This window comes from Alternaria burnsii (assembly GCF_013036055.1).
Source record: "Alternaria burnsii strain CBS107.38 chromosome Unknown 750, whole genome shotgun sequence".
In the NCBI taxonomy this organism is placed as follows: domain Eukaryota; kingdom Fungi; phylum Ascomycota; class Dothideomycetes; order Pleosporales; family Pleosporaceae; genus Alternaria; species Alternaria burnsii.
The window spans coordinates 2,166,029-2,180,082 of NW_024066108.1; the positions used below are offsets into that span (position 1 = coordinate 2,166,029).

The 14,054-nt window shown below is 52.0% G+C and overlaps 4 protein-coding genes across 4 annotated transcripts; 3 read left to right on the top strand and 1 right to left on the bottom strand.

The window, feature by feature from the left end:
• Nucleotides 1–38: 38 nt before the first annotated feature.
• Nucleotides 39–2,684, bottom strand: GT037_002152 (dna ligase atp-dependent; the record flags this gene model as incomplete). Its single annotated transcript, XM_038927199.1, has 1 exon — nt 39–2,684. The coding sequence occupies one exon, from the start codon at nt 2,682–2,684 to the stop codon at nt 39–41; it is 2,646 nt and encodes an 881-aa protein (XP_038790491.1).
• A 970-nt stretch (nt 2,685–3,654) lies between these two features.
• GT037_002153 (uncharacterized protein) lies at nt 3,655–4,485 on the top strand (the record flags this gene model as incomplete). The annotated part of the gene is made up of 1 exon (XM_038927200.1): nt 3,655–4,485. One exon carries the CDS (start codon nt 3,655–3,657, stop codon nt 4,483–4,485), a length of 831 nt encoding a protein of 276 aa, XP_038790492.1.
• A 3,018-nt stretch (nt 4,486–7,503) lies between these two features.
• On the top strand, nt 7,504–8,610 carry GT037_002154 (uncharacterized protein; the record flags this gene model as incomplete). Its single annotated transcript, XM_038927201.1, has 1 exon — nt 7,504–8,610. One exon carries the CDS (start codon nt 7,504–7,506, stop codon nt 8,608–8,610), a length of 1,107 nt encoding a protein of 368 aa, XP_038790493.1.
• Nucleotides 8,611–9,907: 1,297 nt separating this feature from the next.
• Nucleotides 9,908–13,829, top strand: GT037_002155 (lanosterol synthase; the record flags this gene model as incomplete). The annotated part of the gene is made up of 4 exons (XM_038927202.1): nt 9,908–10,144; nt 10,215–12,124; nt 12,178–12,231; nt 12,845–13,829. 4 exons carry the CDS (start codon nt 9,908–9,910, stop codon nt 13,827–13,829), a joined length of 3,186 nt encoding a protein of 1,061 aa, XP_038790494.1.
• Nucleotides 13,830–14,054: the final 225 nt, after the last annotated feature.

Here is a 14,054-nt window from a genome sequence, read left to right on the forward strand (position 1 = left end):
GGCGTGGTTGCAAGTAACCAACTACTGCACCGTCTCTTTCAGCTCTTATGCTCCTTGTCCTGAGATGCTGTATGTACCTGCACTTTTACACCTTTCCTCGTATACATGTGGATGGTTCCCTCCTGCGAGTCATGATCAAACCCGCCTAAGTGGCGTTTACCTCCAGGAGACTGTAGTGGAGCCAGCGCCTTTCTACGCTTTGCATCGGGTGGACTAATTTTCAACATGAAGCTGGATCGCTTGTTTATGGTCGACAAAGCCGATGTCACACTGGACTTGTGCAATGAAAGGCCGTCGGATTCGGACGCTGTTGATATTGGTGCTGAGAGATTCGAGACACCTAGACGCTCTGATTTGTCCTCTCGTACGAGAACGCGCAGTTCACGAGAGGCTCGTGTACCTTTACCTTGGGTACTACCATCAGCAGAACCATGGGAAGTAGAAACCGAAGTGTAGATATATTCTTGTGTTTCCTGAACTATGGTTCTTTTAGACGCCAATTGGCTAATGGTCCGCGTGATAGTCGGACGGGGCGATACTGGTGAGGAGCGGGGAGTCGTCTGCTGCGTGGTGTCATCGGTCTTCATTGTTGACTGCGATCCGCCCATTTCTTTAATGTACTTCTTGGCCAACAAAGCAATGTCACGAGTATGGCCATCAAGCTTGTCAGCATCGGGAAGCTCCCACTTCTCCTTGGCCATACGCTCCAGGTCCTCCAAAGAAACAGCATCTTCCCAAGTTCTGTCATGGTGGATCTTCTTGACTCTAGGGTGTCTTAACATCTCAAACCCTTCGTTCTGAAGTTTCTCAAACCCACCGCCGAGGACCTCAGCTACGAAAGGTCTCTTGAACACGGTAGTCATACGTCTTCCATAACCTTTGGGATATTGAATGCCGAACTCAGCTGTTGAGCCGTCACCTTGTAGGACAGACTGACGAACATAGCCTTGGATGTTCATGTACTTGACGTCAGACTTTGGTATGCACTTGTCGAGACTAAGGCTCGCTACGACCATGAACTTTGGCTTTGCACCCGTACGCTCCACCGCATCCTTGTTCAGACAGCACCCAAGATGAAAGTGCGTCCAATGCAAGGGTTTGATATTGGTTTTTGGCGCGGTTTGCGCATCGAAGTCAGCTCCGACAACAGCAAAGTCGCCCAAATCGCGCTCACCACCCATGTCAGCCAAGTAGTCCTTCTCCAATTTGATGAAGAAACCTGCTTGATGATGCCCCTGCTCTGACAACAGTGGGAAGTACGGTGCATGCAACGGTTTGAGAATGAGTCCTTCTTGGCGTTCGGCCAGGTTCCGGGCGAATATCTGTTTAAGGTCTGTTATGCCATCCCCTGTCTTATCCTGGCAGAAATCCAATAGGGTCCACTCCGATCGCATTGACCGACCGGGCACTACATGGACAAGGCCTCGGAGAATCTTGCGGCGGTCTTGCAGACCGTGACGTAGGGTCAATTCGTCATCCAATACAAGGACGTCGAAAAATACGATCATGAGGTGTTCCCACTCGTGAGGCAGGGAATCTTGGAGTGTGCCAATGAAACAACCGGAGCGCGATATGTGCTTTCGGAGCTTCGAAAAAGCCATGATTCTTCTTTCTCGGTCACTGTAGAGAACCATCTCGCCAAGAACGATGCACTTCTTTTTCAACTTGCAATCTGGTCGTCCGATGCGTAGAGCTTCGTTAATGGTAGCATGTAGAGGCCTTCGGTCCGCTGTTGCATCTTTCCCATTTTTAGAATAGATTTGAATATGATTGGGCACACGATCCAGGTCTATGTGTATCTCGCAGTACTCGCCATCGTACTTGACTTCGGCAGCCCAAGCTCGTTGACCCACCAACTGAATACAGTGCTTCAAAGACCAAGCTTTATGGAACGTTGGCCGCCCCACCTTGATTCCAACAATAGCTCTCAGTTTCTGCGCCGCCTCAAGACGCATATACTGCTGCTTTGAAGGTTCTGGTACTGGGGGGTAGCAGCTCAGTTCGCACCTGAGCATTTTGAAAACGGCGTCGAAGTCGTTTTGGAACATCAACAACTCCGGTAGTAAGAAGTGGTAGCGTTCCAGAACGAAATTTTCTTCAAGTCCAACAATGCAGTGATCTCGTAAAATAAGACGAACAAACCATTTTGCTTCCCAAGACTCAAGCCTCACAAGTATGTCCTTGAGCTCCATGTCTACTTTGACATCCGAATGACGCTTTTTTCGGATGGCCTCATCAGAGAACCGGCACCTCGCCGCTAATTGTACGAGGAGATTGTCGATCTGTTCGATTGGCAACGCACGTTTACTATTGAAAGTGCCATCCCATGGCCTCATTGCTCTTTCGACGTAAGCACCGAGGTCTCCATGAACACCTGTTTTCCAGCCATCGAAAAGTGCACGTTGACTATGATTGAAGCCAAGTAGCTTGAGAATTTTCTTTGCCAGTAAGGGCGGCTGCAGGCCGTAGACTCGGTCTTTCCTTCGATGTGGAAAGAGAGCTGATAACACAGCACTGCTATTCGTCGTAGGGTCATCGAGAGCATCTCTCTGACTAACGAACCAGTTCGAGATTATCTCGCGTATATTACTCTTCTCTTGATTTGTAGGTAAACGTGGTTGCTGTGTCGTGGCAATCTCGATATTTTGCAGGAGGCTACAGATTGCGCCGAAAGTAACGGTCATGGTTGGATACCGATGTACGGAAGCGTAAAATATCGTGATAGGCCGCAGGTGTTTATGTTTCCAACGTTGATCCGGTAAATACAAGACGTGAACCCTTCGAGGTAATAGCGAATAAAGCGCTTGCGTCCGGGTGCACTTGACCAAGATCGCGTATAGGTAATCTGCCACTGCTCTCAAGTACCAACGCGCTCGACATTCGCGCGCATGAGATAGCAGTGTGGAAATATGGTATGTGCAGCTGCGTACTTAACTGTAGTTGCATGCGCATCTTCATAGGCCTCAATATCGTGATCATAACCGCACAAATGTTGCCGCTGACACGGGTGACGCCGGGCGGACAATCAAAAGTGGAAAGGAAAGTCAAATCGTAGGGTTGAGATTCTAGATCTGTCATAATATTGATAAGAATAGCAATGGAATCATTGTTGTTGAACGAAAAAAAAAGCGTTGAAAGCGTCTCAACAGTAAAGGTAGGACGTATGTAGGGGCATCTGGGAACGCGCTTTGACTGACGCGCTAATGCAAGTCGTCACGGGAACACGCGAGGACCAGGCTTGAACCAGACAGCAACGGAGTACGTCCCATGTGCCTCGGGCTAACAGTACTTATTTGTTCAAGCGGATCATGGCTGTGTATTGTCGTATCATATAGGCCTTGAGTAGCCAATATTCAGAATGAAGGGTCAATGATGTTCTGATCGTGTAGCCAACGGCATTTCCAAGGTGGGTGAAGCCGAGCGAACGGCTAGCGTGTACGTCATGATCCGTCGTATGATCCTCCACCAAAGCCGTTAATCAGCCTCGCGCTTTCAAGTGCCCGAGCGCACTTGAGTAGCCCGAAGAGAAACTGTACATATAGCTGGCGCTATAGTGAAGTGTCTCGATACCACTTACTGCGATAGTCTAGACGAGGTAACCCCACTCTACCCGAGCTCTCTCGACGACTGTACTGACAGCGACAGTGATTCACAATGGCGCCGGGTCAAGGCCAGAAAGGGAACCCGAACGACCCTCGGTCGGACGCATCAAAGAAGAAGGATCTCATCGCGCGTGGTGACTACACACCTACACCACTAGGCAAAGCGACGTTCTTCATCCTGCGCGGCATCGAGCCTGTCCTCCAATATTCAATCCTCGCACATGGCCTAGGCACCTCCGTCCTGCATCGTGTAGGTTTGCGAACATTGCCTCCTGGGCTTCCAACGCATACCGGCATCTCTCTGATTGATGGCTTGGGCTTGTCACCATACCGATTGGTGTTGCTTGGAATGGCGGTTGGCGCCGCTGTGAAGCAGAACATCTGGGTGACGGCGCTCTCTGGAGAGCCCATGCCAGTTACAGGTGCCATCGCCGTAGGTGTCTTTAATGCTGTATTCAACAGTCTGAGCACCTACGCTTTCCTTACCACTGCTACTTCTGCCTCGACCGAAGCCGACTTCCCGCAGCCAGCGCTCCTCATTGGCGGCTCGCTATACGTCGTGGGTATTATGACTGAGTTGATTGCCGAAGTACAGCGCAAGCGCTTCAAGGCGAATCCAGACAACAAGGGCAAGGCGTACACTGGAGGTCTCTGGAGCTTCGCCCGCCACATTAACTACGGCGGCTACACAATCTGGAGGGCGGGTTACGCCATGGTCGGTGGCGGCTACACACTGGGTGCGTTGGTAGGATCCTTCTTCGCCTGGGACTTTACCCAGCGAGCGATTCCAATTCTTAGTGAATATTGCGAGAAGCGCTACGGAGCGCAGTGGGATGAGTTCAAGCAGAAGACCCCATATCAGCTGATCCCTTACATCTACTAGGTTGTGAGCGACACTGTACTCGATACGGCGAGGTGTTTTTTTTTTGGAAATTCGATTCCCATGTATCGAATTCCATGTTATCTCCGCGCGTGCGGTGCGTGCCCCTCATACGATGCTTAGCGTACTACAAGAATACAACTTGTGCATGCACAATTCAACTATACTCGTACGATGTTAAAGCTGTCCAAGCATCGGAGAAACCCCTCATGCAGTCGGCGCGTCTTGATCACACACTTATCCAGGACCACAATGTACCTTCTCGATGACAGCGGCACAAGACCGACGCTAAGACCTAAATGCCGGATCAGCTGCCTACCGAGCGCAAGCCTATTGCCCAAAGCAGCAGTTGACGATAACAACTACCCCGTCTGGAGATACGATACCCAGTCGTCGTAGCACGATGCAGGTGCGGTTCTCGTCAGCACGGCAGAAACCGAGCCTTGTATTGTGCTCACTGCTCGCGTTGTCGTAGCCAAGGGGCATTACTCGTACACAAGCCGCTAGAGAAAATGAGTATGCAAATTGTGGTGTGCGATCTTGTATGCAGGTGAGAGATCTGCGGACGTTTGTGTAACCCTCCAAACCAAGGTCTTGGGTCTCACTGGCACTGTGGATTCTGGTGGTGTGGGTGGAGGGGTGGATGGTCACGAATCATGTGCCGTTGTTGTACTGATCATTTGCGCCTCCAGAGGGATGATGCCTGGTAGCGCGTCGTCGGCCTGTTAGGCGTGCAACACCATCATGGCAACGGGAGCAGGCGTCTTATAGACGCTGAGAGCATGTCGGCGGCGCACGATTTGTCTTTGGAGGATTGAGGCTGGCGATAATCATATACGACCGAAGGCGGGGTCACAAAGACCCGAAGGCGGCGCAATCAAGCAATGATCTACAAATTCAGCTCTTCAGGGTCCTTTTCGGTGGCGGCGTTTGCAGGAGGATGTTGCTCCAGGATGCTGCTACGCGATGCTACGCCACAACGCAGAGTCTGGTACGCTTGTCCTCTGTACGGGCTGTTCTCCAATTTTTCCTCTATGAATACCCATCGAAACCCGTATCTCCACAGAAAGTGTTTATCGATAGGTATTATCAGAAACGCAGTGGGCTATTGACAAAGATGCACAGGAGGTGGCAATGCTAATTACTAGAAGATTCTCGGCGAAGGCCGAAGCGGATCTACCGGGCAGAATTGACCGAAGACGGCGACGGTGGATGTGGATGTGGTGATGCAGAAAAAAAGAGCCTCAACATTTTTCGGACGTTCGCAGAGATCACGATCTGGGAGAGCTCGGCTGGCGTTGCAGCGTGTTCCATGGTTGAGCGCGCAGTGCTAGAGAGCGGGGAACGGCTGATGGTGCATCAACGTGCATGCAACCCCACTCTGGCATATAGACGAGAGCGAGGGAACGAGCAAGGACTGTGGGCGGGCTGTTCAACACATCACGTTAGATGAAACGGTGTCAGGGCCTTGGTTGTATCCTGGTCGGATGTGCGCTGGGGTGAGGTCTCGCGATGATGGCGCCGGCAGATTTGGCGATGGGCGCGGGCGAAGTTTGACAGTGGTTGCGGCTATTGATCGATTTGCAACCAAGATGCCGGCACGCTTGGAAGAGAGTGAAACAGCATAGCCGGTGCAGTAAGCGATGTGTCAAATGTAGCACTGGCAGGCCGTGCAAAGTGAGGTTCAAAAGCAAAAAGGCAGCAGCATGCAACCAGAGGCGATCATGCACAGCTAACTGGGTCCTGCAGCCCGCAATGCTCGAGCCACGTTTGCCGATGATTCGACGCGGAGAGCATATGCTCGGCAGCGAGTGGGATTCGTGAAGTTTGCGACATGCAGCAGCAGGTCAGCCAGGATGCTCGGCGCACAAGGCTCAAGGTAGTAGTGGTGAGCCGTATACGGACTGGGCTCCGCTTCGCTGGGGCGGCTGTTTTGACTTCAGTGTGCCCTCTTGTACACGGCGGATTCAGGTTTTGTGGCGTTAACAGCAACTTGCTATGGACGTGCTCTGGCGCGCGTGGGTAATCGTATAATAATACGCCATGGCGACAGTGCAGAGCAACCTTTCGTCATTGACACTTGCGTGGTGGAGACGTGGTTCCCAAGTGTCGGCTCACCCATTTCTAGCGCGATCGCCCTCAACGGCAAGCACGGAGAGTACCCAAGATACAAGACACGGCCTCTTCCTCTTGCGGGCGCACTCCTCCCGATTCTGCTGCTATCAATTCCTACCATTCCACACTATTCCCTTTGTTCCCACCCGCTTAACCCACTGCGCTCTACGTTTCTTTTTTGTAATTCCCTATTCAAAAGCTGAGTGTGTGCCGCTGCTTGCTGCAGGACCGGCTTGGACTAGTACAAGACGAAGACGCCGCATCCATATGTAAGTCAGCATTTCGCGCACTGCAACGCCGTGCATGCACTACGGCTCAATTGTCGCAAGCCAGCGGGCGTCTGCTCTTCTTCTCAAACACTCAAATGGCTCGTGTTGACCTTTTCTTTCTTTAGAGTAAGCTTTTCTAGCGTCTCTGGCTGGACTGGACCATTTGCTATTAAGGACCCTTCCCGCCCGCGACTCGACACGGCAACCCAAGCACCTCAGGTCGTCGCATATCACCCATCCCTCCACCTGCAATCTCGACTCCTCCCGCGGGGCGTCGACTCTCTCGCCCCCGCCGTCGCTGCCGCTGTCCCTTGCCCGCATATCATAAGCATCACCAAACTTTGTGCCTCACCTCACATCAGCCCACTGCCGGAAGCCGTGGGAAGTCAGTGCATTAGCATCACAGGGCTGCAGAACACCTTTCTCAGCGGGGCGCCAAGCGAGCTCTCCCGCCAGACCACGTTTGCTTGCTACATAAACACCGGCTCCTCTTCACCGCGAGCCAAGAGATTGCTAGTTTGCCAAAAAAGAACGTCATTGTCTGTGTTTCTTTGACGCTGTCGCCCCGACGTCAGCCCGCTGATCCGTGTTTCACTTCCCGTGATTCGTGACGCGAAGCAAGCAGAGTCAATCAAACATGCAGGCTGTCATGGCGCAACCCCCACAAACCTCTGCCTACGGGGCTGTTCCTCTCCGCCGCAAGCCCATAGCAAACCCCGGCATTTCGGTACGACCCCCGCAGCATCAATACCACAACGACGGCCAACTAGGACATTCACGAACACGCACAACCAGCTCAGGCATCTTCCCCGCTGCATCGCCCACCACAAGCACCATGAACTCGCAATATCCAACCCAGTACCAGAGCAGTCTCCGCCGCACGCCCACCTCGTCCACCAGCTCTACCACAGGCACCCCGAACCGCTCCAACAGTGGCGCCCTCCGTCGCTCCTCGTCCACACGCTCGGGTGGTAACTCGCCCACCTCCTACGTCGCCCTTATGCGGAAACAAAAGGCCACAGTCTGGTGTGACAGGGCGCAGTACGAAGACCCGCGCATGCTCGCGCAGCAACGGCAGGCCAAGATGCGGGCAAACATGGAAGTAGCAGGCGGCCCACACCACGTCCCGCCGCGAAGTGCCTCGGGAGGATCCAGCATGGCTGGCGGTGTGCGGTCCAAGATTGGGCGTCATCACGGTCTACCAAAAGCGTCGTTATATGCACCAGTCACATACGCAGGTTCAGGTGTGCCTATGCGCCTGAGTGCTTCAGAGGTAGACGAAGGTGACGACGAAGACGCGGGCTCACTCAAGAATGGCCAATACCACCACCGCACAGGCTCAGGCCGCTCCTCGCTTGGTTCAGGGCGCCGCATGTCCTACGCCAATCCCACCGGCCGCATATCCTCCAACAGCACACCCCCGCAGAACTCATCCCCCGACGGCGAACTTGCCGACCTGAAGGAAGAACCCACTCCGTCCCCCGCGGAATACGATGTCAACGCGCCCAACGACAACAGCTACTTCCAGCACACCAAAACAAACACAAGTACGGGTAGTGGTAGCAGTGGCGAACGCAATTTCGGTGACATGGGGCAATTACCAGCGCCTGGAATGCTGAAACCACCCGCTACAACGGACAAAAAGGGCAGTAAGGACGACCTGGTGCGGAGGGGTAGCGTAGACGAGCGGACCATGACCATGGGGACAAGGTTGTTCGTTGCAAACCCCGACCTGAGCGATTGATCACGTTTGCCCACCAAGGGCAGATGGATGAGAGGCTACTTTTCCTGCGATACCCGAAACAACGATTTTTATTTTGCCACCACTACCACAGCATACACGATTACCGCATACTCAAGACCGAATTGGTTTCACGGGAGCCACGAATTACCGCTTTCCCCCTCTTTTGAAAATCTGAAGCATGTTTAGCATTTCACGGCTTTTTACTATGGCATATTTCAAGCGTACTATGGTGTTTTCATATTTGGATGGCACATGCATTTTTTCCTTTATTGCTCAAGTCTCATTGTTGGAGGGGCACTCGATCTTGAGCGTGCAGAGCGACTGCCCTGGAGGTTCTCGCTCGTTCGATACATAACGCATAGTATCTGTACATACCATATCATACCCGCCGCCAACTGAATGCGAGGATTGAATGAACGCACAACCAATGATTCACACTGCTCATCTACACACTCCCCTTGTCACCATCGTCATCGCCGTCATTGTCTACACATCATCTGCAATCTTTCGTCATACATGAAGATCTTCATCTCCTCTCTGCATACACGCCGAGCGGCTACCAAGTCCAGCTCTACGCATGTAATGAAGTCATGCCTCCATGAGTCTTCCCTACACTCATTGTCGATCCAAAGCTTCGGTCTCGGATGCTCCCATGTTCCGCCAATACGAAGATTAGTGATCTGTGCGTTGTGTTGCGCGCGAAAGTTTGAAAGGGGGCGGGAATGCAAGCCTTGCGCGAGCCGAGTGGTCAACTTTTATGTCGATCGCGCGCCTCGCCGCGGGAGTGCCTGCCAAGACTGATTCCCGCTGTTGAGTCAGGGGCGATGCCAGGCGAGTGGCTGTGTATGTATCGAGATTTATGGTATTTGTGATGTTTGAGAAAGTTTGGAGATGCGTAGGGGATGCTTGGATAACAACGGCGTGTGGCTTTGCAATGGCTTCAAGATTCCGTGGTGGTCGATAACAGGGGTGCGATGATGATGCACATTGAAGCCAGGGTCTGGGGGATTATGTGAGATGGAAAAGTTAACACGCGCAAACCACGTTTACACGTAGGCGACCTGAAAGCATATATCTGAAATTCCATTTTGTTAGCGTGGGCATGTAGTTGCTCAGCCAGTATGCTGGATGCAGCGACTGGCAAGGCCGTCGTCGCCTCTGATGGCGCGTCCTGCCAAGACGCCCATTTCCGGGGTATCTCGCCGCACAAGGCGCATGCCAGTTCTATCACGTCTTTCACACGTGAACGCAACGGGTAGGACGACGTTCGGAACCACACGAACCGAATACACACACAATGCCGCATGCCATTGAGAAAAGCAATGGCGCTACGAAGCGCGGCGCGGCGCAAAAGATACTGAACGACGCAATAGGCGTGACCAAGACCAAGGACGGCCATGAGAAGACCGACTACACAAGGTGGAGGTTGAAGGATGACCGGGGATGTCAGACATGGCACTACCTCGAAAGCGACAAGGACATGAGGGCATGGCCACAGAGTACAGCGGATAAATACTTTCTAGGCCTCGATACGGTGAGTTGGTGCCTGTTCCAGTCGTCTCTTGTAAATCCACACAGGACCTTCGAGCTGATTGAACCTATAGGAACAACCTACCCTGAAGCCTGCAAAGACTCCCCTCGAAGCTGCACGCAATGGTCTCGAATTCTTCTCCCAACTCCAGCTCCCACCAGGAAACTGGGCTTGTGAATACGGCGGCCCTATGTTTCTGCTACCTGGCCTTGTGATCACCTGGTATGTCACCGAGACACCAGTACCAGCGTCGCATGCGACCGAAATCAAGAACTACCTCTTTTCGCGGGCCAATCCCGAGGACGGTGGCTGGGGGCTACACATTGAGGGCGAAAGCACCGTATTCGGTACCGCGATGAACTATACTGTGCTTAGGCTTTTGGGCGTAGAGGCAGAAGAGCCTCGGATGCAGAAAGCGCGAGACACGCTTTGGAAACTGGGTGGTGCGCTCAATGCACCGCATTGGGCAAAATTCTGGCTGAGCGTGCTAGGTGTGACAGAGTGGGATATTGTCAATCCTTGTCCACCTGAGCTATGGTTACTACCTGATTGGGTGCCCATCGCGCCTTGGAGATGGTGGATACACATGCGACAAGTTTTTCTGCCCATGTCGTATATCTACTCCAAGAAGTGGTCGTATCCGCTGAACGATCTTACACGTCAATTGCGCGCCGAGCTGCTGATGCAGCCGTTTGACACGATCAACTTTGGTGCGCACCGAAACACCATCGCCTCTACGGATAATTATCATGCCAAGTCATGGATACTCAAACTTCTGTTTTGGTTCTTGGCTGCTATCTGGTTTCCATACATTCGACCCACCTGGATGATCAAGCGTGCCGAAGAACACGTATGGTGGCTCATTGAAGCTGAGGATGAGAACACTGATTTCGCAAACCTTGGCCCTGTGAATGGTCCTATGAACACGTTGGTCGCATACATCAGAGAAGGACGTGATTGCCATGCCGTTCGCGAGCATCTCAAAACCCTCCCGGAGTTTCTCTGGGTCAAGGATGAAGGTATGCTTATGAATGGTACGAATGGTGTGCAAACATGGGACACTGCGTTCCTTATCCAAGCCGTCGAATCCTGCGGCTGGTCAAAAGATAAGAAGTGGAAGCACATGCTCACAAAGAGTCTCGAGTTCCTGGAAGACCAGCAGATGCTTGAAGAAACCAGAGATCAACACGCATGCTATCGTCAACAACGTAAGGGTGCCTGGGGTTTCAGTACACGGAAGCAAGGATACACCGTTAGCGACTGCACGTCTGAAGGCCTCAAGAGTACACTCATCCTGCAGAAAGGCAACGCGTTTCCCGAACTCATCAATGAACGCCGCGTGAAAGACGCCATTGACGTCCTTCTTACCATGCAAAACGCGTCTGGTGGCTGTGCTTCCTACGAGCCCACACGAGGAAGTATTCTCCTAGAGCACCTCAACGCAGCAGAGGTCTTCGGCAACATCATGATAGAGTACGATTACCCCGAATGCACGACGGCCGTGGTGACCGCACTTCACATGTTCCAAAACTACTATCCAGATTACCGCACTGCAGAGATCTCTGCATTCCGCGACCGCGCTGTATCGTATATTAGAGAGGCTCAACGCCCTGACGGCTCGTGGTACGGTAGCTGGGGTATCTGCTTTACCTACGCCGGCATGTTTGCTCTCGAATCACTGAAGTGCTCTGGCGAACAATACGAAAACTCCGAGCGTGTGAGACGGGCATGCCAGTTCTTCTTAGACAAGCAGATGGATGATGGAGGCTGGGGCGAGACATACAAGAGCTGTGAGAACGGTGTCTGGGATCAGCATCCACAAAGTCAGGTTGTGCAGACTGCCTGGGTGATTATCGCAATGATTGAGGGTGGTTTCCCGCATAAGGAACCATTGGAGAAGGCTGTCAAACTCATCATGAAGAGGCAGCAGGCCAACGGAGAGTGGCTGCAGGAGGCGATCGAGGGGGTGTTCAACAAGTCTTGGTAAGTTGACCGATCTTACTGGACGGTCATAATGGTAGCTAACGTCATGACAGTATGATTTCGTATCCGAACTACAAGTTCATCTTCCCGATTAAGGCGCTGGGCATGTATGCTGAGCGCTTCGGAGATGACACCTTGTTCTAAGATGATTGTGCGAGCTAATTTCTACGATGTGGGCTTGGGAGGGAAGTAATTACTACTAGATGCTGGAACGATACTGTACATGTCTACTTAATAATACTAATACCACGGAACACTTCTCGCTAGTACTAGAGAAGCATTATCTGTTTCGTGTAATCCATTCACGGATATTGCATCTGCTGCTGTAGTCGGCACTACATTATCGTCGGTATATGTACTGTCCGGCGGCGCGACGTCTTCTCCACAGCAGCAGATCTTCTGTAGCAAACTTCGACGATACTCCTCGGAGGCATAACAGAGAACGCGAGCCAAGGCTTGCTTACAAAGAAATTTTTTGAGGCTGCACTTCACGCACTAGCGCCTGATTCTTGGTGTTTTCTTCCTACATCCACAAACACCACAAAACTGCAAGCAGTTGCTTACGGCACGAAGACAACAAATCATTCTGGGACTTATTTCCGTAGAAATACAGGTGCAGATATACTCAACAAGCCGTCTGGTAGGAATCCGATGATGCTGCAATCAATTTGTTGAGTAAAACTCTCGAGGGTCACAAACTGATGAAGAGATAGAGTTCAGACAGATGGACAGGGCGTACACAAATTGGCAGGAGGGTCACGAACTCTCGCCTCAGCAAACCACTGGTCACGGTGGCGCTCTAGTAGATGAAGAAACTGTCGACGAGGCGGAGGGCCAAGCCGGTGCTACACTTGGTCATAGATGGAGCAAACGCAGTCGAAGATACGTTTGCAGGCGTGGTAAGAACAGGAACCAGCAAGAACCAATTCCTGCTCGTTCTGGGCAAGATCAGATACAGGAAACTGCCGAGTCATCGCCTATAACTGCAATCAAGCGCGAGGCTTCCACAGTCCACTTCTGGACTAACGCGACACCTGCGACACTGTTTGGCTTCTCCTCCAACGCTGAAATTCTCGTAACCAATATTGCCAATGAAACGCGAAATTGGTCCACCGCTGAACCTCTGTTCCAGACCGACCACTGTCAAGAGGTATATCGTCCAGTAGAAGAAGGTGAAAGTCCCTTCGATCCCGATATGTCTTACCTACGGGCTACAGCGATACTGGGTGGGTTTGTTGGAAGGCGTCATGATGTCGACAAGAAGAGGAAAGATTGGGTTAGAGAAAGGTACATGTTTGCGAAAGAAGATGAAGAGCTGATTGTGAGCGGAGAGAAAGGAAGGGACAAGGTCACTAAAGACCCGACAAGTGACCAAATTGGAAATCAAAAAGAGCTCACTCCCACCGGGATGAAGAAGTGGGAGTGGTACGGCAAAAAGCTTCGAAAAGACGCTGCCAGAGACGCAAAGAAGGCCGCAAAAAGAGAAGTTATTGGAAGAGGCGGAGTGTTTCCCCCCTACGGTAACCTTGTCGCTAATGGCTGCGACAAGAAACCTCTTCGCGAAATCGGAGCTGGCAGTGCTCGATACAACCACGGCGGCTTTCAGGATACTGATGATTACTATGCCGAGCCGGCTCCTGACCTTAAGAGCTTCAGTCTTGATGCCAGGGTTTTTGAGCCTGAAGTTGAACCTGGTGATGACTAGGGTTTCCTCAGACGCGAAATTGATTCCAAGAACGAGACGGTTCAAGGTTTGGGCGTGCCAGGGCAGGTCATTTGAGAGCAGTTGTTGGAAAAATTCTTGATATTCAGAAAGAAGAGAACAGAACGAGATGATCAATCGTTACGGATGAGTGTATTATATACAATGGGACGAAGAAGATCGATGTAGCGCGGTAATGGGTGTATACTGTTGGGGTTTTGTAAGTGT